Source organism: Aulostomus chinensis, chromosome 12, assembly GCF_037954235.1.
Source record: "Aulostomus chinensis isolate RoL2024-O1b breed Wild chromosome 12, RoL_Achi_v1.0, whole genome shotgun sequence".
In the NCBI taxonomy this organism is placed as follows: Eukaryota; Metazoa; Chordata; class Actinopteri; order Syngnathiformes; family Aulostomidae; genus Aulostomus; species Aulostomus chinensis.
Window position 1 is genome coordinate 6,268,692 of NC_141331.1, and position 27,392 is coordinate 6,296,083.

Consider the following 27,392-nt stretch of genomic DNA (forward strand, 5'->3'; position numbering starts at 1 on the left):
AACCAGGACTTTAGTTATTCTACCTCGACTCTGTTGCGGGACAAATAACACCGTAAATATGAGTCCAACCGCTCTGGTTTATCAGATGACATCGTGGACAGTGTAGCCTGGACTTCCTGCTTGTCCTAAGTCAGAGTTTGTAGCTGATCTCGTTGAGCCGGTGCTTCGTATTTCACACTCCAAATCAGCACGGGGCAACATATTATATACGTTTGGGTGTCCACTTCTGCTGCAAGACTCGAGGAAACTTCTTTAACATGAGCTGAAGGTGAAGCTCTTGTTTGTGTTTCGGCACCCTGGTCTGGATCGCTGCTCGCTGCACTGCTGCATTTTCCAAAAGTTTCACGGTAGCCCTTTCGAATACGTGCATGAAGATACTTCAGAAAAGTTGACGTCAAGCATTTATGGCAAAGTCTGATTTCTGTATAGAGCAGTGACATTGCAAGCCAAGGCCCATTATAGGGGTTCAGGAGGAGATTCTATACACTCAGCATCTGTGCTTCACTGCTCAGGTTAAACACGTCCGACAGCTTCGGGTACCCATTTACATGTGCAGGTAACCATAAGCCAACCTATTGAGAGAGTTTGTTTGAACAAACCTACTGAGTAACTGATTCACATGTTCCATGAGCAGCACATTTCAGCAACAAGACTCTGCTGGCATGATCTGTGGGCTCAGGAGGGAGAGCAGGTTCCTGGAAGGTTCCAACCTCCAGAGGCTGGAACCTTGAGCCACTAACTTCCCCTGGTGCCTGGAATGGATTTATTAATGGCAAGTCTTTTTTTCTTAATTTTTAAATTAAAGCTGTCTTTCATCTCAATATCTTCCATCAGAAATAAACTAGTGTTTAAGGTATTTTTCCGGCCTGCATTCTGTGAGGACCTCCTCCTCCTCCTCTGATTGGATCTCACTCTGCAAGAAGAGAAACTCCTACAAACACCGTCACGTCTTCATGTATTCGGCTAGCCTCCTATGACCCTCCCCAGGCTGCACTGGAGAGCGCCAGTGCTTTCCTTCCTAAAATGAGTGGCTCCTTACATTTTGCCTGTATCTCTGTTTTGGAGGCTGGTGAGGCAAATAATAGGCCTGCTTTATTATTTTTTATGCTTCCATTTGCTAGAAGTCTTACAAACACGGCAAAATATGCCATCTTGTGAGAGAGTTAGCTGTCTGGAGGTGGAACTCTTCAGGGTACAGCTGTTCCACAGCTAGGTGACCCTGTGACAGCAGTAACCGTCGGCCAGTGCTGATGTCATGGCTGACCCTGCCTCCAACTGTATCTGCAGACTGTTGGACTTGGGGATATTGATTTTGAGTGGGTGCCATGTCATTTTTTTATTGAAGTATTGTATAAAAGGTGTTTGTCTGCACAGTTTTTGCTACTTTTATGGTTGTTTGAGGGTCACACCTTATATAAGATCTCAAATTTGCTGCTGGAACTGTGACGTATATCAATGTCTGCACTTGTCAGTTCTTCTTTGTGAACATCTCAGGGAACGGCCACATCCCTACAGCAGCAAACCGTTGTTCATTTCCTGTGTGAATCTTGCATCTCACACAACGCATCAGATTATGTGCTCTTTTTTTAGTCGTGCGATTGTATTTGCCTAAATCTAACAGACTGCAGTCACAGCCTTGTCCTATAAGGAAATACTCATCCTCCTATGCAGTATATCAAGTATATGCTGTATACTTGCAACCTTCACACGATATTAGAAGTTCTCTCTGGGTCTTTTTTTGTCTATTGCAGACAAGCCCATGCTTGTCAACACCTGTCTTCATAGCCAAGTTCATGGCCAAATCAGAATTTATCTCAAATCAGTGTCTTAAAGAAAGCAAGTTGAGCATTTTATGACAAATAAGTATAAATTCGCAATGGGATTTTAACCCCTAATGTCAAGAAAAGAGCAAAAGAACTGGCTTTGACATTTGATTTTCTACCAAATAATCCAATGTTCTACCAGGTGGTGGTGCCAAAGCCATAAAAACACGCCCAAGCAGAACTCAGGTGAATTACTGTATAATCAAGGGGTCATTTTCCTTCAAAAGACCTTGTTTTATCTCACTAAACAAACATCTAGACACTGACTGACTACGTCATTCATGTCACGATGAGCTGAAAAGGCGGAATGTGACGTTCCCTTGTTTATCTGATATGTCATGCAAAAAAAAAATACACGCAAATTATGTTCTATAAATTCACTTCTAAAATGTTGAGTGGAGTTGTAACCTGTTCAAAGTCTGGGGGGAAAAAAAGCATTCAAATGATAAGATGCTGGAGGTTTGTGGTTCTTATCACCTACAGCCCAGTTGACCATTCCTACAAATCTATGACGCATTTGTTTAAAAGTTTCTCGCCGAAAATTAGAGTCATTTTTATTAGATTGTCAGGATCGTTGCAGAGAATCCTACTGGCTGGAGTCTTGCAAAAGAAAGAAATGTATTGCCTGATATCAGCCTTTACGACAATGTTTGTTTGCAACTAAAAGACCATGAAAAGTATTTGCTTCATTGTGAAGGCGAGACAACACAGTTGGCAGTTTACAGATGGCGTGGCTCGTACACTTTTGCTTTAGAGAAACGCTGATAAGAATGACTGCAGCTGTGTGTGTGTGTGTGTGTGTGTGTGTGTGTGTGTGTGTGTGTGTGTGTGGGTGTTTGTGTGTGTGTTTGTGTGTACTCTCTGACTTTGTTTTCCCTCCTTCTACCCAAACGTGGCAGATTAAAAGGTGGCGAGTCTCTAATGAAGGTAATTTGGAAAACTACCGCATCGATTCCATATCATCGCCAAAGTAATTTTGACTAAATCGTTCCATAATGGTCCCCTTATTTGTAATTCTGTCTTCAATGAAGAGCAAATAATCGTACACACTGGATCTAGATGGTAAAAAGATCAGCAGGATCATATTCCGAGAAATAATTCACTCTAAACTCGTATTTTACAAGCAAATAAACATATTAGCCATATGAAATATAGGTCTGAACCCAAAATCATGAAAGACAGATGGGTTCATTGCATGTTCCAGAAATAAGAGATGAATGAAGCCTTTTAGTACTGCAGGAACTAATCTCAAACCTTCAAATGGATGTAAATTAGAGAACAAGATGTCAGTGGATTTGATATTGAAAGAGTTTTAATTTATTGGCTGATGTGTTAGATTACTATTCCCCGGTGCTAGGAGAAGTTCTCAGATTGTTTACAGCAGGAAAAGTGAAAAAACACCAAGATAAAATAGTTCTCCAGCAAAAGTTAAAGCCTCCATTCCAAATTGCGGTGAAGTAAAAGTCACTAAATATGCAAAGACTACAGGCTCTACATGATAATTGTGTATTCCAGTGCACGGAAGTGTCAAGTCCTTAAACTGTTGACCACCCAGGTCACGTAAAAGTGTCATTTGCTGGAGTTGTGCTGCTCTGCTTGTGTGTGGCACAAGAATACGTCATCGTCATTAGGTTTTGTGCATTTAATGTTCATGTGATTTTTCTTCAAGAGAACAAAATTCTCTAAAAATGAAAATACTCTGGTAAAGTACAAATACTTAGATATTATACTGAAGTACAGCACTTTAGTAGAAATACTTTGTTACTGTCTGTCACTGCTATTCTCACATCAAAGATGGGGGGGGGGGGGGGGGGGGGGGCGTAACACCAGTAACACCTTTTCTGTTCTGGAGCTTGTTGGAGTTGGTTGAGTCTGAAACACACAAAGCATAAAAACACCAACAAATAAACAGAATCCGGGTACGAAAGCGTCTTTAAGTACTGTATTATGTCGACTTGACTTGTGTGTGACGTAAACATCCTCCGTGGAGGGTGAGATGGTACACTTTGACCACACGATGGCGCTAAAAACACACGGATCCCTCAATACGTGACTTGTCTCAGGCCTTTGCAAGCACAACGTTTGACCTTTTGCCCTCAGCGCGCAGAATGTGTGTGTGAGGTCAGGAGTTGTGTATCAGCCGCTCCTCACACACACACACACACTAACACACACACACACACACACACACATACACACACACACACACACACACACACACGCCGTCCTGTTTTTTATCAGCAGGGTGGTAGAATATGACAGCATCGTTTTGTACAATTAACAGGTGAAATATGGAGTGCCGGGAGGCGTGTCGGAAGCCGCGGTGGAGGTAGCCCGCCTGTAGCGCGCCTGAGATGACGCGTTCAACTGGGGTTTAAAAAAAACAAAAAAAACAACGTGATGCTGAACAAAAACATGGTGAGAGTGACATCAAGACTCTTAGTTTTCTCCGTACGGAGAGAATAAGACTTCAAAGGTGTAGCTGCTGCTCGGTTGCACGGATGCGCGCCTGCTGGGAGACTCCAAGACGCGCAGCAGAGGATTTTGCGCACTGAAGCCAAGTAGAGCTGAAGACGCGAGCGGAGCGCCTTCCTCCTCCTCCTCCTCCTCCTCCTCCTTCTCCTCCTGCAGCAGCAGCAGCAGCAGCGGTAGCAGCTCTGTTTGTGGGATCATTTGGCTGCGCTTTACATCGACGCTTTATTGATGCATTTGCTCGGGATTAAGTAAAGCGGAAAGACCGTCTTCTAGTTTATTTCGGTTTTGGTTTGGTGCGCAACTTAGGAGCCACTGAATGTAGCCGATACACCTCGAGAACTCTGCTGCTCGCTCCGAGGATTTAAGGACACTTTCCCCCCCCTGCCAAAAAGTGGATTGAACTAATGTGATTCCAGCTAGACTAATTAAGTGAGTTGTTATCTTGAAGAAAATAAAAGGGGGTAAGAATTCTTTCTCATCTCCTCCAGATTCCCCTCTCATCTTTTTTTGAATTTTTTTACTGTCCTCCTCCATGAATATTGAGATCGTAACACTTTTGACTTTCCACGCAGGTGATACAGCAATGTTTCAGCGGCTCGCGCGTCTGCCCCTCTCCTCCTCCTCCTCCTCCTCCTCCTCCAAATCTCCCCGAGAGGATTTAAGCGTCGCTCATCTTGAATAAGTCGAGAAGTCATCGAAGATGAGAGCTCTGCAAACATTGCTGGTTTTCTTCCTCCTGCACCAGGTGAGACGAGAGACGCTTGAATGAGAGAAATGGCCACAAAAAAAAAAAAATGTTGCCGATTCGGGGGGCGAGGAAAAAAAACTAAAAGAGGTTTTAGGGAGAAAGTTGGAGTCAAAGTGGCTGAAGTTTGTTCTGGTAGTTCTTTAAAATTAAGACACACGGGATAAAAGATTTTTTTTAATGTAAATGTTTTATATTTATTGTTATAAGTCACAACTACTGATCTGCAACTGAATGCTCCTGCAATCTCTGTGCCAAACGAATAAATCCCTGGAATGAGTCTAAATTTGACACAGTTCTGAGCTGCAGGTTCGCAAATAAATAAAAGGAACTGCTCATTCAGTCTGACAGAAGGAATGCTTCAGTGCTAACGGAACCTTTGTTGCATGAAGGAACATTTATTTCAACACTTGGCTCAAACAGTACCGCACATTTAGTTGTCCTAGTTGTTTAAAGAACCTATTAGGAGTTTGTTTCACCAGCAAAAACTGAATTTTCACTCGGATTTATTTCACAGAACACAGCGTGACTTCTAGATCCACAGGCATTGTACAACGTGTAGTTAATTTCCTTAATTTCTGAACAAACTCATAATGATATATTTGCACACTAGAATAACCTTTAACACTGCACTCTCAATTGCTGCAAAATACTTGCTGTATTTTCCTAATCACACATATTCAGTAACCGTAGCGTAGTTTATTTCAAAATCCATTCTGTGTGGCATCTTGCAAACTTCAACTCCACTGTGATGCTTTTAGAAAATCGAATGACTGTGGTGTCTTCCTTCTGTCACTCATAGCTCAACAAAAGTGTTTTTAGATTTATTCAGCTGTAATCACATGGATGTTTGTGCTTATTCTAACACGTTTTGATTTTAGCTCTAACCTCCGTTTAACCCTGACACACTGTCTCTGACAGACTATAATTTAGGCAAGAGTTGAGAGCTGATAACAATGTGTAAAAACTGCAACAAAAAAAAAAAAGGCTTTCCAAGCTTTATATTATTCTTCAACAGTGTGATGAAATCTCCAGTCCCTGTGAATGCTCAGGAAATTATTTCATATTTACCAGGGATTTATTTTCTTAAGCTTATAGTCATAATCTTTCCCGAGTCTTCTTCTGTTTTGATTGCAGGAATAAGCTCTCCAAAGAGATATCCAAAGCTTTAGGGAAATATAAAGGTCTTTTTCCACTTTTTTTTTTTAACATCTGCTGATGTTGTCCACCATGGGAACCTGAATACAGCGTGGGCTTTTATCGTCATCATCCCTAGCTTTAGGAGCCGTGATCAGATCGGACGAGAAAATGCCATGCGATTGAAGACGTTCCCTCACATCTGTGCTATCCTCAAAGAGGGCTTCTTTGAACGTTGCCTTGAATCGCGCAGATGTAGCGGCAAAGTGACGTCTGCACTGATGTTGTTGTAATCAGCCTTGTGTCTACTGGGAGCTCAGCCTCCAGAGAAAGAGACAGCCTGCTTCCCTGGGGAGGCTCTCCTCATACGCCTCAGTGGCTTCCCTCCCAGCAGACCCACCACTGTCCGACTGACTGGGGACACACTGAGCCTTATCAATACACACACACACTCACACACACACACACACACACACACACACACTACCACCACCATCTGAAGGCTCTTAAATGTCAGGTCAAAGCTCGAATCTGCCAGAACTTATTGAACTATGAAAATTATTATTTTTTAATACGTTCCACGATATGATATGATAGATACTGCGACAGAGCTGCACAGTTGGACACGATAGATGTAGCTGCCATAACATACACGGACATGTCAGGACATGTTACGATACAGTATCAACACTAGGGAGTATTGACACAGTATCACGGAACTGAAAACGTACCGCAATGAATCGCTCATCATACCAACTGAGCTAAAGCCATGAGTTGCTCAGTTGTACACTGTTATGAACAAATATACTTCAGCTGTCGTAACAGACAACAGGATTTTATCACAATACAATGCCATACAATAACGTGAACAACAAAAAAAAATCATGATAAATCGTGGTTTCGATTTTACTTCACTACCCTACTTTATTGCACAGTTTATCATGGATAGGCTGCAAGGATGTGATGTCAGAGGATGCAGCTGAGCCACCAGGATGTCCAGTCAGATGTCGTTACAAGTAAAAGCTCAGCAGTCACCTAAATACCACAAGGCTTCTTTCCTTTGGTCTTTCACACACTTACAGAAAGAGCCAGAACATGAATCAGACAGGAAACGTAGCCCTGGCCCCAGCATCATCTGTGCCGTACCCCAGGGACAAATAAGAGGGTCAAAGCCATCCTTAGAGAATCCATTCTTTCCCATGACATCTGCTGCAGTTATCCTCTGTGCAATGACAGCAGAACAATGTAGATGAAGATAAAACATCGTTGGGAGCCCTGCTCTCAGCCTGCCCTGCCCTTTCTTCAGTGCACAGATTGGACGCAGGGAAATGGTTTTCTTTGCATGTGGTTGAGGACGTTTACAAAGTGCATTAAGCTTTTGTGTCTTACTGTCAGAGTAAAAGCTCCTTGGTAGTATTATGTCACAACAAAGAGTTCTATGTGGCCAAGAAGATCAGCGGCGGTGTAAAATTTTGAACTACTTCAGGCAGTTACGCCCGCCCTGACTGAGAGAGGCGAGTGACCCGGCTTGATAGAAGGGTGTGACGCATTAAAGAGACAAAGCTGAGCTGTTTACTCGTAAGCTCGACGCGTCTCGTCTTCTGGATCTTCATGCTTGGAGTTCATCCCCAACTTTGATGTACGCTGATTTAATGGATTACAAGTGATTTCTCACAGGACTTTGCATTAATTTCTAACAGGCGTCTATTTCTTTATTAGCATGGAGACGCTCCCTGACAGCAGAATCACTTGTGAGAATGTGATTTAGATCAATTTTAGTGGCTAATTTTGTCAAAATGTGCCACGGGATTTTTTTTGTTTTTGTTTTCGTTACCCCACTTTTTCCTTAGCAGTTCTGGAGTGAGACAATGAGGCGCGATCCAAAGTCAAAAAGCGCTGGCAAGGACAACAGTTTTATCCCTCTCTTCATAACAAAACACAAATTCTATATAAATTCCCTCTCGAAGGGCTCTTTAACCCCTTTCCCCTTCCCCATGCTCAATTAGGTTTGATTTTATTATTTATTTATTGTATATTTAAAGGCAACCAACACTGGGAAGTGTAATAAAATGTACAGTGGGGGGGATTAGGAGCAGCTCTTTAATCTCACGCTTGTGATAATACTGCATGGGCTGATTGATTAGTTTTTCAGGAAGCTTATGTCAGAAAAACCTAATCCGTCTTTGGATTGTGCCAGCCTTGTAAGGTTTTCCGCGCCGCCATTTTATCATGGCGGCGAATTACAGAGCTGCTGGGCTGTGATAAGGTCCCCGTCTCTTTTACAGACCCCACTACCCAACCCCTTGCACCCCCCTTTCCCTCTGGACAATAAAAAATGTGTTTATATTCTTCACATCCCTGCTCTGCCGGGTCTTCACATCAACCTCTCCCAGGATTTGGTTTGTAAGAAAAGGGAGGGAAAAAAAAAAAACTGTGGAACTTAAGTCTTCAAAAATCCACCAGAGAAATTGAGTGGTGGTGGTGGTGGGGGGTGGGGTGGGATGGGGGGGGGGGGATATTAGAGAAAATGGCAAGCAGACCAGTGGAAATTTCTGTGATTAAACATGGATTGGCTGAGTGAAAAAGGCCTTGCATGCATGTGGCGCCTTCCAGGAATCATTTTGGAGCTTACACAGTGCTGATGTGTATCTGTGCTCATATTGGGGTCACAATCTCTCCAGCCAGAAGGGGCTTCACTAAATCCCTCATAAACAATACGTGGCATTTGCAGTGCTCGGCCTGTGTGTTTCCTCAGATGTCCAAAGGAAAGGTTGTCATTTCTGCAGGTTAAATCCCTCAAATGTATCTTGCCGCCATTGCACTTGGTATTGACTGTTTTGAGCCTTGTAGCCTGTTCTTTTTTTTTTTTTTTGCAATCATCAATCATAATTGTACTTGGCAATCAATTCATGGTAAAGGTCCTGAAATGAAAAGAATGTGGAGTTAAAAGTGATTGATAGCTGTGACACAATTGCCCTTTGCATCGACAATAACCTTCGTCTGGCTGCGGGATGGACAATTAAAGACTTAAGTCGAACAATGATGAGCGACGTGATTACTCTTCCGGAGCCCCTCTTCTGATCTGAGCTTTTTTAAGAGGAAGTGAAGTGCTGAGCAATTCAAGCCACTCTAGCGACTCTGGTGTAGGAACCATTATGTTTAATACGATGTTGAGTTTCCCTCCATCTTGGTCCACAGCTATGAATTTTTATGGGCGATGTGCAGCCCGAGGCGGCGTTAGATCTGGAGCCTCAGCTATCTTATAGCGTTGTCATTACCGCTCTGCAGGGTCAGGAAGATCTAGCTTCCACTGATGCACGACCTCACTGTAAAGCAATTTTACTATCATGCAGGACTTTTTACTGCTGTGCTCCCACAAAACTAAATGTAGAGATCTGTGTATTTACAGCAGGTATTTTGTCTAAATCATCTGAGGAATGGTAGTGTCACTTTTTAAAAAAATTTTGCAGTACAGTTACCTTCCTGTGTAGTCTACATTTATGACTTCTAAAAACCAGGATAAGTTGCATAGTAACCTAAAACCAGCCAGACACAATTGTAAAGTTTTTGCCTTTCATGTTTCCCAAACACTGATATATAAAGTTCCTAATTACCTCTTGCTTTGCTACTTGCAGGAGGCAATCACACTACATGTCAGAGCTTGGTAAAATGATTGACCTCTTTAATTAAAACTGTGTTGCGTTCCTCTAAAAGGAAAGGTGTGACAGCTTTTGAATAAGTACAATAAATCTCCTTTCTGATTATTCTCACTTTTGCATTTCCTCTACTGCCTCTGGGCTTTGAGGCCTTTCTTTTCAGCTTGTCATTTCCAGCCCTAACAAAGCACTGTCAGCTCCCCTGTGTCTTTGTGTATTTCTTGTGAAGTACCTGTCTTCAGAGCTACTCACAGAGAAGGGGAGCAATGTTCCCCTCCCCGGCCCCCCCTCCCTCTTGTTTCTTCTTCAAAGCGAGCTGTTTCTGTGAAATCAGCCGCAGCGCAATCTGCTGCGAGAACAGAAACAATTGCTGTGTCAAATTCCGTGCGTGTGCTTTTTGAGAAAACCGAGCCAAAAAAAAAAAATTATTCGTCCGGATTTAAAGAGAAGTAAAAAAAAAAAAAAAAAATTTAAGTTGACTCACAGGAACACAAAAAGGTCAGTGAAAAAAGTGGAACCTTGAATTATCCCTGCTTAAGTATTAGCGAAGGAGTTTTACAAGCGTTTTTACCATTATTTTACAAAGTACACAGTGTTAAAAATTGGTCAAGCGAATGATAATTATGTTTCATGGTATTATCTCCCTGAATCCCTCCTATCAGACACATGAAGGTGTGCTGCAGGTGTCATCAGCCTGCACAGGAGTTGGCGCTTTGACCATATAAGGGGATTATGGAACTGATGATGCGTTGAAAGGTAACGCTTGTCTAAAATGTGAAGTGTTCATGGCTTTGCTGCTGTCATATGTGGCAGGTGCTGAGATAACACAAGTATCCTGATTACCTGGAGGCTCCTCTCCGAGACCCTCCACTCGCTCCTCTTCTCTCTCCTAGTGGGATGAGTGTTAACACCTTCTCAGCAGCTAACATCAGCACCGCATTTAAATTCCACACGCAGTGGCAGACCCGCCAACATTCACTGTTAGTTTTATCCGAACCCGTAGTTCGCAACTTCTTCACAAAGTGCCTGGAGGCACACACTAATTTCAGTTGTAACACACAGCTATTATCAGTCTTTTAATTAACTATTTTTGAGCCGTCAAGGTTTTCAAAAACTTGAACTAAGCTCTCCTCTTTATTTACATTCTTCTGAGAGCTGAACATCCGATTGCACAATTTGAGATTTTGAATAGGAAAGCATGTGAAATATGTGTGTCAATGCTAACTGCCGTGCAAAATTCAAATAGTTTTAAACGTTGATGTGTTATTGAAACCCATCCACGAGTACAATACCTAACATGGCAGGGTCCATTACTGATAATAAATGTGTTATTCTTTTAATACTTTACTTTGCTGGTAATTCAAGAACAAATCAAATATGAAAATGCTAAATTTTCCCATGTAACAGTCCATTTTTGCTCTATTGATACAGCCACACAGCTTCAAAAGGATTTCAAAGTCTTCAGCAAGACATTTATTTGAGTTTTAATCCTGCGTTAGATGCAAAAAAGCTTAAGGGTCACGCCAAGCTTCAGTTGTCAAATTTAGAATTTCATTGTATACTTATCAACTGCCAAAAACATGTTTCCTGAGCAAAGAAATTATAAGTTATCTTTCAAGGCAAGTGTATGAAGTGATAAATGAAGTTTTGTATTCTAGCTGATTGACGTTTTAATGTCATGAATTCAAATTTAATGAAATTTGAACTTGAAATGAATGTAACAAGGCTAGATTTAGACCCTCGCACTCCTGTGGAGGTTTCAGGGTGAGAGGGAGGCGAAACCTGCTGATATTTAGATTTTGCATGAAGGGGCAGGCCAGTGCTGCACTGTGGTGCAAATATCACTTCCTGCATCCACTAGGTGGCGCTGGAGAGCACACACCCACTATGTATCATGTTGCTGTAGGTCACGTGGAGCCAACACAGTGCCATTGTGATGTAAATCGATTGAAGTTTAACGTCTCGGTGTTCGAAGGCGAAATAACAAAACCGACCCCCTCGTCACGGGAACGCCATTTAACCAAAACTCGACATTTACAGATCATGAAGTTCTTAAGGTGTTTCCAACCACATTATAAACAAAAAGTTTTGACAAACACCCCGGTGCAGTGGTACTGCGGTACTATGTGAAGTACATTATAAGTAATCTTGGGGTAATATTGCAGATACTTGCTGTGCTATGAGATGCTGCTGTGCTTTGACGGATCTGACAGGCTGCTTTCAGTTGCGGTTGATTGACAGAGGTGATGCTCTGGCTTCCTTGCATTGCAACCTCTCCACACTCCTGAGCAGCTCAGCGTCAGGCGACACATCTAATATTGTCTGCAGATTTGACCAAACTCCTGACACGTATTGTTTCCCTTAGGAACACAGATGCATCTTATGATGATTGGCCTTGATGGTGACTTTTAACAGAGTTGTTAAAGATATAAAAGGCCAGGCAATTAAACTGGAGGAGTGCTATGTCAGGAAATACTGCCAGTCATTAGAATCCAAATGAAGTATGTCACGAAGGTCGAAGTGGTTAATTTCCTGTAATTTGTTCTGTTTATTGAGAAGATTGAATCATCTTTCTACAATAATGTGTGATGTCTGTAGATGAGGGTTTTGCGCGGCGTGGGGACTCTGAGGATACCGGGGTCTTCCTTATGAATTTAGGGGGTTGATACCAACACCAGTGTAGGTTTGTTTGATCCTGAAAGGGGTGAGGTTTAATTTCAGTCGGAGTCCTTTTCTGGGAGGTGAGGCAAAGAGGAGACTGTCTGACAGAAAAAAACAACAACTTTAAACTAATGCTATGAAGATGACTAACACTAATAACATGGCATAATATGATTTATGTTAGCCAAAGGAGGGTTATGTGTTGTAATTTATGCAAATCCCCAGTTGCAAGCAGCCCAGAGTGACATGATGGACAGGTGGGTAATATTTTTGCTCCAACAGGTTTGCAAACCTTCCAGACAGACGATTTTATATCCTGTATAAGATGTTGATGCTTTGTAACGCAGAGGATAAAACAGGACTTGACCCAGTTGTATGCGTGGTTAAAATATCTTGTAGAGGTGAAAAAAAGATATGTATTGATGACTGTCACGCAGTGTCAGAGCCGCAGGAATGGAGGAGGTCGGGATTCTCTAGTATCATCGATGCTCGTTGTTATGAGCTAGTTGTTGAGACTGGTAATATGGCCTTTTCTTTAAATGTACACATCAAATATTTCAGTGTACTAGCCTTAAGTCCAGCTACACCGGCTGTATTGTGATGTATTTCAGAGTAAAACAGGACTGAAAGGCAGGAAATGTTGAGAGGATGCCCTTAAAAGATGAAGACGGGTGATTGACGGGTGGATGTCAAGATATTATTGGTTTAAATTGGTGGGTTTATGCTTGTGTAGACAGTCATCATATCTTAATATGTTGCTGAATAGGTGAACTACAGCGTACATACCGCCACCAAACCCAGAACCTTCTCGGTCCATGTCGCTTTTGTACTCGGGCCCTAACTAAAGCTGCAGGCCCTGGCCCCCCGCCGCACATGTCGGATTCTGTCGCTGATTTGTAGAGTGAGAGGAAGGAGGAACCTGATAATATTTGGATTTGAAATGAAGGAGCAGGCTCGTGTGTGCACTGCAGTACAAATATCACTTCTTTTGTCCAATAGGCAGCAGGAGAAAACACACATACTTCACCCCTCCACCAAATTTGGTGAAAATCGACCTCGTAGATTTTACATCATCCTGATGGCAGATTACTGAGCAAGGATGGGAACTAAATGATAAACGAGTGTATTTGTCATTTCAGCTCCAATTTAATCTTTAAACTCCAAATGTGTAAAAGATTACACACCTCACACACAGCCCAAAGCTTGGTTTATGTTTCCTGTGTGTCTGATTAGAGCTACTGAAGCAAGCCCTGAGTTCAGTATTACTAACTTTTGTCACATGACACAGTCATATGATATTTCCTGGTACACTGACGCAATCCTGTGCTTTTGTGATGCTGAACTAAAACAAATGTGTTGGTGATCAATCAAAAGAAGGCTCACCAGAGCTTGTTTCAACCAGCGGTATGCGTCAACAGCCAGTTACTCATTTTGGTCACAGTTTTCACCGTACATATTGTGTGAGGATAGAAAATTCATTTGCAGAATTAATATTCAGCGTGTGCCTCTACACCCAGCAAAGTTTTATGTTAACGGCTCGGTGTTGTTAATGTCACCTCATTCTATTAACCAGTGTCTCCCCACCACCTGAACACCTCGCTAGTTCTCCCTCCCTTGTTACTTATTATGCTTTATGGCAGTGATGTGATGCTCTGCAGGTTTTTCTTTCACATCTGTCAACAGTAAAAAAGAAGTGAAGAGACAAACTGTGGAGACACACAACAAGTGATTCCACTGGGATTATTGAAACATCAGACCCGCTCGACTTTGAGCTTGTCATCCCCTCGTCTCTCACCTACACAAAATACTGTACGTTGACAGAAGGTGTTTAGATGGAAACATGCAGGGGTGATGACAAAATGAGCTTCTCAGGCATCTGCACGTTAGCAAGGCCATAATATTGAAGCACAAATGCGCGAGTCTCATAGTTACGGCTTCCTCTCAGTTCAATGTTCGCCAACAGGCAGGCGGTTGCACGAGAACGGGGATGTGTTATAGTTGTCATAGCAAATAAAGTGTAACATTCAGGGCACACCACTCTCTTCAAGTTAATGTCCCCAAAAGCTCGTAGCAAGCTATCATAGAGCTAATGCAGCCAAGCTAGTCTGCTGTCCTTAACATTAATTTTCACATTACAAAGTGACTGACCTACTGCAGTGCATTTTCTCATACCTGATAAGCTTTGATGTGGTCGATATTTTTACAATCCAAAATATTCAGCAAACAACAATTAAATAGTTTAAAGTTATTTTCCCACAAAGCTAGCAGCAAAATAACAGATGACCAGTGCAGCTGCGCTAAGGCTAAACGTCTCTGCCAGCACATTTAACTGAGCAGCTGACCTCTTCAGATTCATTCTCAGGCACCTGAGAATAAGTGTTTAGATGGATAGATAGATAGATAGATAGATAGATAGATAGATAGATAGATAGATAGATAGATAGATAGATAGATAGATAGATAGATAGATAGACAGATGGATGGATAGATAGATAGATGGATAGATAGATAGATAGATAGACAGATAGACAGATAGATAGATAGATAGATGGATAGATTGGATGGATGGATGGATGGATGGATGGATGGATGGATAGATAGATAGATAGATAGATAGATAGATAGACAGATAGACAGATAGATAGATAGATAGATTGGATGGATGGATGGATGATGGATGGATGGATGGATGGATGATGGATGGATGGATGGATGGATGGATGGATGATAGATGGATGGATGGATGGATGATAGATGGATGGATGGATGGATGGATGGATGGATGGATGATGGATGGATGGATGGATGATGGATGGATGGATGGATGGATGATGGATGGATGGATGGATGGATGGATGGATAGATAGATAGATAGATAAGATAGATGGATGGATAGATAGATAGATAGATAGATAGATAGATAGATGGATGGATAGATAGATAGATAGATAGATAGATAGATAGATAGATAGATAGATAGACAGATAGACAGATAGACAGATAGATAGATAGAACTTTATTGGTCCCACAATGGGGATTTGTGTGTTACCACCGCTCAGTTCCAAGAAGGAAAGAAACAGCAGTTAAAATATATCAAAGAAAGAGAAGAAGAACATTATATTCAAAGTTACATATGTACAAAACACTTTGTACAAGACACCAAAATACACACGGTTTGCAATTATTTACAATTTGGTTGATCCAGCATCCATTATTTTGATGTGAAAATATTTAGTGAATGCCAATTACATCCAGGTACCGTCCTAAAATGGTTGCAAGCTAGCACATATCTGATGTAGCTGAACTAACATGACACCTTTTCCAATATCGGTGTTAACTTTAATGTTAGCAAACAGCTGACCTATTCGAAAGTGTGTATTGATGCCTGACGAACTTTGATAAGGTCAATCCAGTATTCTTCTTTTTGATTTAATAGACATTCAGTAAACAACAATCAATGTTCCTCAAAGTTGGTACTAAGAACTCGAATGCAGCTGAGCTAACATTAAACATGTTTGCTTACTCATTATTAAGTGGCAGACCAATTGGGATTCATTCTCAGGGGCCTGATAGACTTTGATGAGGTCAATACATTGCCCTTTATTTTATTTTCACCTCAAAAATGTTACATTTGTTTGCGTGTGCACGAGTTTGTAATAGCTAAAGGTTAAGAAAGCACTGCAGGTTTGCTGCTGCTGTTGTAGGATCTCTGTGGCCACGTCCACTACCCAGATGCAGAAGGAAGTGCATGAAAACAAGCAATGATGTTCAGCTCGTCAGATAATTCCTAATAACAACTGTTCATGAGTCTCGAGCCAAGCTGACAGTCGTGTGTGCTACTTGAGTCCAAGTCTCAGGCCCCCACGTCGGATGCAGTGGGTTATATAGACTCACGTTTGAAGTTACAAGGCACAATAAGACAAAATCAATACAGTAGAAATATAATTCATCTAATAACGAGGACAAAATATTAGGAACACGTCTCTGAATAACTCAGTACATTTCAACTGCAACACAAAAACGATCATTAAACTAAACTAAACCAACACCTCTCTGAAACAGATTTGATTAAAAAAAAAAAAGAACATTCTAGTCCTCATGAAGGGAGGATTTATTTCAAGGATGTTGCATTAAACTACATTAATGTTATCTAAATTGACTTGTGACTGTCTTGTAAGATTCAAATCAATTCAAACCGGCGGAGCACATGCATGCACTCAACAATTAACATAGGCAAGAAAGACAAAATTAATGGAATACTAAATTATGATATTAGCGGAGTACATAATAAAAATTAAATCTGCATGTTTAATTGGAAATCTTACAAATTGCTGGTGTGTTAAGCTTGGATGGGGGGATCCCCCAGAGTTGATAGAAGCTGCGTGGCTCAGGAGGTAGGGTGGCTGTCTAGTCATTGTAGCATTGCTGGTTCAATGCCTGAGCTAAACACTATCCTCACCATCAGTGTGTGAATAGGTGAACGAGGCAACCTTGTGAACCACTCCGAGTGCCGTAAATGTAGAAGAGCGCTCTATAAACGGAGTCAATTTACCAAGATATGAAGGTTAACTTTGTTTTACAATTGGGGCAGCACAGACGTCTGAAGCCTCCTTCAGTCGTAAAGCAGGATGTGTGTGGAGAGAGTGTAGATGGTGGCCACCAGTACGGCTGCCCGGTGAAGTTGAGAAATAATCACTGGATGTTAAATTTGTTAGGGAAAAGATACACTGTGGGCCCCATAGGATGATCGTAAAGGGAGACACATGACCTTGGAACATACTGGCATGGCGTGTCAGTGATTCTCAAAGTGTGAGCCCCCTGGTGGCTCGTGTGAGTACTGCAGGTGGGTTGCGAGAGCTCATTTACAGTCATCAAAACGTGTAATTCTTTTCTAATTGTCTACATTTGCAGCTACATAATTAAGTATTCAACATAAATGTCGATATTAGTTTGGGAATGTGTTTTTAGAATTGAAGAGCAGGATTAATGATTCACCATTTGGGTTTAATTTCCCATCTGGATTATTAATTTGCATAATTCTGTAAGGAAATAAGTAATGTCAGTCTTGTGTTTTCGGAGATGAAATAACAGCTGGGCTGAGGAATATTTTCAAACGCAGGCCGATTCATTCTTTAATTTGGGAATAGTTGGTGTGGACTCTTCTTACTATCACCGCTACTGAGGTTACTGGTGTTGTACATAAACATACTAAAGGTAAAGAAATGAGGCTTGTTCTTACCAATTCATGATACAAAGAGTACCTAATGATGAATACTACAAGGACTACTATTTATACTAATACTATTTAGAACAAGGCTTCCCAAACTGGGGGTTGGGACCCTTGAGAGGGGGTCATGTGACACAAACTGGAGGCTACAACATGATTCCCAGAAATCGAAAACATTGAAAATTTGTTTGAAAAGATGTTAATGGTTTCTTAAGATCAAAATAATACCAGAACTACTATAAAATTCGTCAATATTTGGATAGGTATATTTGTGTGTGTGTGTGTGTGTGTGTGTGTGTGTGTGTCTGTCTGTGCGTGCGTGCCCTTTTTTGGGGGGATCTGGAGCTTAAAAATGTTGGATGTACAAGACGGCTGACATCAATTATTGGATCTGTAATATCGTGTGTATTGGATGCGAGATAGATGGAAGACTCCAGGGAGTAGATATATTTTACAAACACACACACACACACACACACACACACACACACAACTTTTGTGATTGGGAAGATGCTCCCATTGTGCATTTTCTGTTGTGGTCCACCGTAGTGCTGAAGCACCTGCCATGTGTCTTCCTGGACGGCCTCTGATTAAAAGTGATGGCTTTGGAGCGTGAGGCCGCTCCAGTGATCAGAGCGCCAATCTATTCTTCAGCCGCCTGTAGATTCTAACGCCGGGCAGCCTCAGCACCTCCAGGGCCTTCTCTCTTGGAACTGACTCGGGGTGTGAATCATTACAGATGATATGCCCCATAACATCAGGAAGAAGACTGCCGGGGAAGGATGTGGCGCGGGGGGATTCCAGGCCGACAATGGTTTTAATGTGAGAGGAGCTGCTTGTCATGTCGGATGCTCGGAAGCAGGAGGCTGTAGTCAATCATGCTCCCTCACAATCTGTCGTCTAGGCTGCACTACGGCAGGTGTTGGCTCGTAGGAGAGGATTAAGAAAGGTAGCAGTGTAATTTCCATGGGACGTCCAGATTTTTACTACACAAACGCATCAAGTTAATGAAGCTTCAGACACAGAAAATTAGCAGAGAAATGAATTGCACCACCAAAGTGAGGTCAATTTGCACAGATAAATCCATGAAGAACAATGAAGTGCATCATTGGAAGTGCTCTACTTGCACTGATGAGCAGGTTAATTGCCCATTTTGTTTATTGTGAGAAAGGTGGCTGCAACCAATTTTCCCCAGATGCATATTACAACCTTATGTGCTGAGGAGAGAGAGAGAGAGAAAGAGAGAGAGAGAGAGAAAGGAAAATTAAAGCACGGAGTATTTTAGCTCACTTAGTAAAAAGATGACACAGGAGTTGGAGACAAAAAAGCAGATCTGAGCTCATGAGTGGCGGGCCTCATTGTCAACTGTGCCAGGTTGAAAGAGATTCCATCAGATTCCATCGTCGTCATCAAAACAACATTGTAGCCTGGCTGGCGGCGCCGAGCCCATCACAGCTGCGCACATGTCACCGGCTGCTCACCGCAAATGCATTTTAGCAGCATCTCTTCAGATGACCCAGAAGCCAGATGTCACTGGCTTCTTAATAACTTTCTAGAGGCTAGTTCTGGTCACTGTAGCAATTACCTTTATGTCAGGCCTCTAAAAGATATGTCTACCCATGGGACAAGCAGGCGGCCAGCTCCATAATGCTCATTACAGATGAATGTTGAGGCTCATTCATCCTAACTCAATGCTTGGCGGCCTGACGCTCGGGTCATCGTCAAGATTCACCAAAACCTCTGGCTCCTATTGATCGACACACTCAGGAATCACACGTGCCGTGAGGATGGCGCTTTTGCAAAAGATAGTCGCACGACGCTCTAAGTGATTTGATAAATGCTCAGTGGAGATGTGTTACCATGCTAGCTATAAATACATTTAGCCCTAATTTAGGCCTTTGAGAAAACAAATCTCATTTCCTGGTCTAAGCAAGATGGCAGTAAAGTAGCACATAAAATCGATTTCTCGTTGCACACGGAATGCATAGATTTTAACAGGAGTGGTAAACCTGTTAAGAGAAAAGCACGTAGAGGAGAAAATGAGCCCTGCCTAAGGGATTTATTCCACACATTGAGGGAGAAACTTATTAAAATAAATTGATGCATTTTTGACACTGTAAAAGAACGTGACAAGAAGACTGTGGTAATTGTTTTGAAGTAAGATAAAAGGTGGGAGATGTGAGTGTAAATATTGTGCAGCTCTCTCCTCTGACACAGGAACAAGCCATCGCTGACAACTAGACAGTGGAAGACTGCACGTCACCACCGAATCCACCTTTGATGTTGTCTGTAATCACACAAATTCACGTTCCAAATCATTGCACCGGTAGAAATGAATAAGAAGTTGTGTTCGCGAATGTAGTATCTAACATTAAAACAGATGACATAAGTTTGACCAGCCCGCCTTAAACAACTTCTACCTGTAAAATTAACTTTAAATGAAAACAATGATCTGGTACAGCACCTCAACCTTTTCAGCTGAGTATAAAACTGGGCTAAAGGAATCCAAGACAGATACTATGCTTTACAAAAACAACAACAACAACAACAACAAAAAACAGTGTTCAGATTTTTAAAACATCATATCACCATATCTTTAATTCAATTTACTATGTCTCAAATAATGAATTATCACCCTCTTAATTTGCTTTGCTGTGTTGCTTAGTAAAAAATTGGCTTTTTTTTTTTAGTTACTTAATATGAAACAAAGCAAACCAAAAATGCAGTACCGACTTTTCTAAATAATAATAATAATAATAATAATAATAAGTTGAACAAAGGCAATCTTGTAACAGTTTAAAAGAATATTTACTGCAGGGCAAATATTCAGCCTAATAGATTTTTCTTCTTTTTATTTAAACTGACCTCGCGTGTTATTTTCTGGCCCAGTACAATCAGAATGTGACCAGTTTCAAAAGTTGTTGTGGTTCATACGGGATGTCCCTTAATTTATCACATTTATCACCCAGCCTTGTGTTTCCTGCTGCATCACAACTCTACATGGTTCTGTTAGAAGACACACATGGCTTTGACTGCAGCTGTAATAACTTGTCTGGAGGGTCGGGGGGGGGGGTGTGGTTGCAAGGTTCACGCACCCCTCTGTGCTTTTGTTTGGGACGTACAGCAAACGCAAGGCACCAGACATCAGCTACCGGTCTTTGCTTGGTGATGTTGAAAGTCTGCAGTTATTATCATAATAATGTCTCATTTCAAGTGGCCCTGAAACGCCTCTAGCACAGCGGCACAGATTAAGAAATCTTAATTAAGCTTTTGTAGATTCTCCTTCATGAGACCTTGCCTCATTTTTGCACAAAACTGTTTTTTTTTTTTCCTGTCTGTTTTTAAGAGGCGCCACTTCCACCTAAATGAACGAGGTGTGTTGTGTGAGTGTGTGTGTGTGTGTGTGTGTGTGTGTGTTACTACTGCAGGGAGACAGCGAGCGAGACGGCAGCCAAAGCCCATGTGTCAGTGTGAGCTTTCAAGTTCCCAGTGCTTCATCTCGCAGGGCATTTAAGTATTAGATATCCCTCTCCTGATCCCCTTGTTGTCACAGCAATTTTCCCCAGTTGCTCGTCATACTTAAACTGCTCTCTCATTTGCATTATAATCATCCTGTACAAAGCTCACCTGAGATTTACATTAAACGACAAAATTCGGTTTTGCCGGTTTGAGCTGCGCAACAGGGATCCCCATATGTAACAGATTAAACTGAATAAATGTTCCTGTTGGGAGCCCACAGATTTGCTTCGCACACTGCCATTTCGTGCAGTGGCTGATTGAATGAATGTGGATGTGATGAGCTGCTCAGGGACGTTATTATTACAGCGTTGGCTCACTTACAGGGAACAACTGTCTTAATGAAGCATTGTGAGGGCTGATAGATGGGTCAGCCCCATACTGTCCGTCTGAGACTCATTGATTTCACATTATTATTATTTTATTTTTTTTGCACCAAGAACAAACCCTTAATAAAGAAATACACCCGCCCACAAATGTGTATATAGCACTTGAAATTTTATAGAATGGAACGAAACAGTTTCTAGCAGTTTGTTAGCTCTGTACATGTGTGTCTCAGTTAAGCTTAAAGCAAAATTATAATTAGTCTGGAAGTGGCGCGCAGCAGCTCAGTGAGAATTCAAACAGCCGCTGCTCAGTGCTTTCAACATCTGCTTCCCTCCGTGATCCCTACAACCGGGCCCGGGGAAAGCCAGCACTACTAATTACTAATAAAACTAGCTAAGCTTATTGCCGTGAATTATTACAGCTTTATCTGAAGTGGACCAGGAATCGCTCCTGAGGCTAAAAGGCTTTGAGGCACAAGGAGGGATCACAGTTCATTGCTGCGTTCGGATTAGCACTTAGCACATACTTTACCATATGATAAGCCTATTTTATTGCTGGGAACCATTACAAGTCAAAGTTCATATGAATAGAATGTCTAAGAATGGCACTACTGATTTGAGAGCAGCTGTAAAAAAAAATCCAGGGGATTTTCAACGCCTTGTAATGTGACAAGAGTCCTCCTAAAGTATCAAAAGCTTAATGCAAATCTTAAATGCAAATGTCTTGTTTTCACCGTGTATTTGTGCTTATAATGTCAGGAAGTAGTTTCATTAACCTGTAATTAACGAGGAGACTTGCTTTTTAGTTTGCATTTATGATTCATTTAACAAAATCTATCTCAAAGCCAGATGCTGCTGGGAGGCTTACTGCTCAGAGTTGAAGTCAGAAAATGCAACATGAGAATATCTGGAATGTGTGTGGTAATAAAGACAGGACTAAAAGATGCCATTTTTCCTCCACAAAGAACTATGAGTGTATTTATGCTCTGACTTACAGGGTGAGAGTCACCTATCAGGCTTAATTGTTAATTGATAATTGATGTCTGTTCTGCATATGAGCATTTGAAGACCGGAGATCGGCTGACCGCTAGTTAGCTTAGCACAATGAATGGTAATGCATGGGAAGTTTAGCATAACTCTATCTTGCCAACTCAGTGTCCAAATCTGTAGTTTCTCTGTGTTTTCTGGTTCAATTAGATCAGGATCTTGGTCGGGGCGGAAGTAATCCTCCTCATCCTCTCTCACAAAGTCGGCTATGATTAGGAGCAACAGCTGAGCTTTCAGTTGTCATCAAAATGTTTCATGTTGTTGGCTGAATTTAGGATGGAGCTTTTGAAGTGCTGCGTCAAATCATTGCAGTCTGGAAAGTAGTTCTGGCTAAGTATCTGATTAAAAAAATGTGAATATCTTGTGACATCCATTTATTTTTATTGCGACTGTCATACACAACCCTAGATACATTTAGAGAAAGTATGCTAACACTTCCCACCCACTACCATTCACTGTGCTAAGCTAACTAGCGGTGAGCAGGTCTCTCCAATGCAGCACACAGGAGAAGTGTATCCATCTTCTTGTCTGGCTCTGGGGATGTCCTCCCAGAATCACGTGTCCCTTTAAACTGAGGCTGATCGCTGAATAATTTTTTCCTCTTTCATTTTCAGTGCAAAAGAAAGGGATTTTTTTTTATGATCTGAAATTATTTGCAAAATTTGCGGTCTGTAAAGGTTTCACTGCCAGTGAAAACACAAAGTAGAGCATCGAGAACAACTGTGGAGCATGTGGTCACGATTGTTTCTCCGTACAAGGTCACGTGTGGCTTCATCTTCTCCCTGTCTCTGCTTGTGTTTCCTCTGAAGGTTGCAAGCAGGAAAGTGCACGGAGGAGCCACGGAGCTGATCGAGTGGGGGGACGGTGTCAATGAACAGAAGACCTCTCCCACGGGGGCAAGTCCACGGATCCTCAACCCCCTGCGTCTATTCGCCAGGGGCTCCCCGGGGTTCAAGAGCAACATGAGGGAGATGACATATTTACAGAACATGGAGGACTTCTGGGACTGGTTATCTAACCAGACAGATGCTCTAGGTGCACAGGCCAGAACTAAACGCAGGCCCATCGTCAAGACTGGCAAGTTCAAAAAGATGTTCGGGTGGGGGGACTTCCATTCCAACATTAAGACTGTTAAACTCAACCTGCTGATCACAGGGAAGATTGTGGACCACGGGAACGGCACTTTTAGCGTTTACTTCCGCCACAACTCCACAGGTCTGGGGAATGTGTCGGTCAGCCTGGTACCGCCCTCCAAGGTGGTGGAGTTTGAGATTGCCCAGCAGTCCACACTGGAGACCAAAGACACCAAATCATTCAACTGTCGCATTGAGTATGAGAAGACGGACCGCAACAAGAAGACTGCGCTGTGCAACTTCGACGCCTCCAAGATTTGCTACCAGGAGCAGACGCAGAGCCACGTGTCCTGGTTGTGCTCGAAGCCCTTCAAAGTCATATGCATCTATATAGCCTTTTACAGCGTAGACTACAAACTGGTGCAGAAGGTGTGTCCTGACTACAACTACCATAGTGACACACCGTACTCCTCCACTGGATGACCACGCTATTGTTAGTATGCATCCGCCTTTTGTTTTACCTTTAAATGATGTACATGTCGAAGCTTCTTTTCCTCAAAACAGGAGGACGCTGGCTGGAGGGATTTGGCACACCATTACTAAACTTTTGGAGGTACTCCAGACATCACTTCAGATAGTTAGGGAACTAGGGATTTGGAATTAGGGGTTGATTTGGGATTAGCTAACAACCCTGGCTGACTGCAGCAAATGTTCTCGCTAAACCACCGGTAATTAGCAGGTTGTCCAGATGTTTCCTTTAAGGCGAGACCATAGGCGAGCTGCAAGTGTGTCGTTCTGCTCACAAAATATCTCTGATTTAAACAGCCAGTCGTTGGACGTAACGCTCATAATTACAATAAAGACATTGTTATTCAACAGGGCGTGAAATTAGATAATTTAAAACATTTTAACTGATGGATAAAAACTTCCATCCATCACTAGACTGTAAGAGTGTCTATGATCAATGGGTCATTTCTAAAGTAGCTCTGAATAATTAACACAATCTTTTATCCGTCTCTTTTAGGAGCTGAAATCATGTGAACTGATTGATTGAATCTACTATAAAGTGCCCGTGACAAAATGAATCGATCCAACAAATCAAATGTACTAGAACTCTAAAAGCAAGCAGAGAGCATAATCGTTCATCATCACACGTGGAGCCGCTCATCCGTACACAAACTGGCCCCTGCCTTGTCTGCTGTAGCTAATATTGTTTGTGCCGTCATCATGAGGTACTTGCATGTTAAGTCTGAAATCTGTGTTTGCAGGCTACACGTTCACAGACCTCACGGTGGATTAATGTGTCAGGAGAGGTGGGAGGAAAGTGATAATTGCAGGACAGGTGGATTTAGTGAGTCTGGCAGACAATTATCAGCACTTTGTCATGGTCCCGCCATCAGCCCCGACATTACCTGTCTTTAATAGGTTTTAATTAGCCTCCGAAATTTCATTTACCAAGAACCAAGAGTGGGGAAAAGAAAAAGTACAGAATGCATTTTGAATGGTAATTAGAGGTGGGATGAAGTTTTAAAGATATCAGATGTTTTCCAAGTGTACCTGGATTTTGTTTAGCAGCTGTGGTGTGCAAACAGGATGAGTACGGAGCCCTGAGGTGGCCATGAAGAAAACACATGTACAATTTGTGGCCACAAGTTACAACTCGCTCCTACAAATCACTCAAAAATAGCAAGAACAAGTTATATCCATTGCTACACATCAATGAGTTTGTAGTCACATCTCACGGCTACAGAATAGTGCATTCAGTGACATTACATCATGGTCCAAAATGAATGAAATTGTGGGAACAGGTGACATTCTGCGAAAATTAATTACAATGAAGGAACAAGTTATATTTCTAGGCCACAAAAAAACAAGTTCAAGTAATATGGTATATCCAGTGGCCGCAAATCAATTAAATTGAGGGAAAAGATAATATTTAGTGGCTATAAATCAACTGCACTTGCGAGAAGAAGTTGCATCACTGTTGCAGTTGTGGGAACGGGTTCTACCTAGTGGCTACAAATTGCTTAAAATGAGGAACAAGTTGTACCTCGAAACCACTGCATAATTTGATTGTGGGAAGAAGTTCTATGTTGAGACCACAAATAATTAAATTGTTGGAACAAGTTAAATGTTGTGACTACAGAATAATTAAATTGTGGGAACAGGTCAAATCTTGTGGCTACTAAGCGCGTTCTCTCTATGGCACCTCCAGTAGTGTGCAGTAAACATCTGTTTTTGTAGTAATACTGTACTTTGATGTAGCAATCATAAGAAAAACTCCATAAATGTGGACTTGGATTGCGTATATTCTGGTTTTTAGGCGGTGCCAGAGACCAAAAACACAAGTATTTCACATTACTGCTTTATTTTCTCTCCCTCATGTCTTCAGCTGTAAATGACCCTGTTCAATTATACACTTGAGGAGGGGTGTATGATAAAGACACAACTAAATCTGAGTTCATCTCTGTTGATGTTTTAGTTCTACTCCTTTGTGCAAATAATGCTGTGTATTAACGTGTAACTCCTAAACGTGTTTACTTATGGCTTCAGAGTAAACAATGTCAATTTATCCCAATTTCTCCAGAGAAATATATCAATAAGTAGACTGTTCTTTATTTTTGGTGTTTGTATATCATGTAGATAGGTGTTACATTTATTGCCTCTAGTTAGAGATTGTTCATTTTTGTAAACCTTGCAGATTGTTCTGATTTCCTGCTTGCTTGATCGAAACAGTTTCCCCTGTAAAAAAAAAAAGAAAAAAAAAAAAGAGTAAGAACACTGTTCTGTGTAAAGTGTAAGTACAGATGTTCATTTTGGAATATTTGATTCAATGGGGGTACATTTTATTAAAATTAAATTGTAAAGATCAATTTAGGTTTTTATGGCATTAAACTTTATTTAAACTTGGCACAGCATAAAGTCAAAGCGTGTGTGTGTGTCGGCACCCGCGGTTGTCTCGTTTCATTCCTACAAGGACTCCTCAACAGGATAAACACACCATTTTAAGAGATACATCTCGGTGTAGCTTTTTAATAGCCAATAAATCTGTGTCCACAGGCGTTGATGATACCAGAGGTACACCTCAGGGAGCACATCCATTTTGCTGTAGCCATCAGGGACAGAGCTCTTTTCATTCACTTCCATTACTCTTATCTGATCAGGGTGAGGCACCCACTCCTTGAGCATCAAGTCTCTCCAGGCTTTCCTGCTGCACATTCCCAAACCCTTCACAAACTCTCCGAGAGGAAACCGTGCACGTACCCCGTTTGTGTAGGGAGCACCAATCGTTGCCAGGAACAATAACCATCAGCAGGAGAGGCGGAACCATAAATCACTTTAATGACAAGCAATGCAATATTGCAGATTTAAAATCTGAATATTGATCCATTTAGCAAGCCACCAATTTAGGTGCACCTTCATTTTATAAACTTACACCATTCTTTAAAAAAAAAAAAAGAAAAAAACAAAGTTCTTTACATTTTACATTCATAAACTCATTGTGGTGTTTTTTGGCGCTCAGGAGTACAAACCAAATTTTACTTTTATGCCATATGTTTACGGCGAGAAAGGCAGCAGTTGCAATTATCCTGTTGGCAAGAAATAACAAGCTTTGTTATTTTTGCTAAACGACAAATTAACACACAATAACATTAATTGTGATTTACACGGTTTCTTTTAGATAAAAACAATATGAGAATTGGGC

The 27,392-nt window shown here is 41.6% G+C and overlaps 1 protein-coding gene across 2 annotated transcripts; it reads left to right on the forward strand.

Annotated features, from left to right (window-relative positions):
* The first annotated feature begins 4,261 nt into the window (after window positions 1–4,261).
* On the forward strand, window positions 4,262–26,602 carry nxph2a (neurexophilin 2a). Of its 2 annotated transcripts, none has more exons than XM_086219792.1 (3): window positions 4,262–4,759; window positions 4,871–5,043; window positions 23,423–26,602. In XM_086219792.1, exons 2-3 carry the CDS (start codon window positions 4,999–5,001, stop codon window positions 24,167–24,169), a joined length of 792 nt encoding a protein of 263 aa, XP_086075918.1. In that variant the 5' UTR covers window positions 4,262–4,759; window positions 4,871–4,998; the 3' UTR covers window positions 24,170–26,602. The 2 variants fall into 2 exon arrangements, with proteins under 2 accessions (XP_086075918.1, XP_086075919.1); XM_086219793.1 differs by having other exon boundaries at window positions 4,262–4,727.
* Window positions 26,603–27,392: the final 790 nt, after the last annotated feature.

What these genes read in the sequence shown, in the direction of transcription:
- nxph2a (XM_086219792.1), top strand. Translation starts at nt 4,999, where the DNA reads ATGAGAGCTCTGCAAACATTGCTGGTTTTCTTCCTCCTGCACCAG. An exon ending in TTTTCTTCCTCCTGCACCAG is followed by an intron (nt 5,044 to 23,422) that starts GTGAGACGAGAG and finishes TTTCCTCTGAAG; the next exon opens with GTTGCAAGCAGGAAAGTGCA.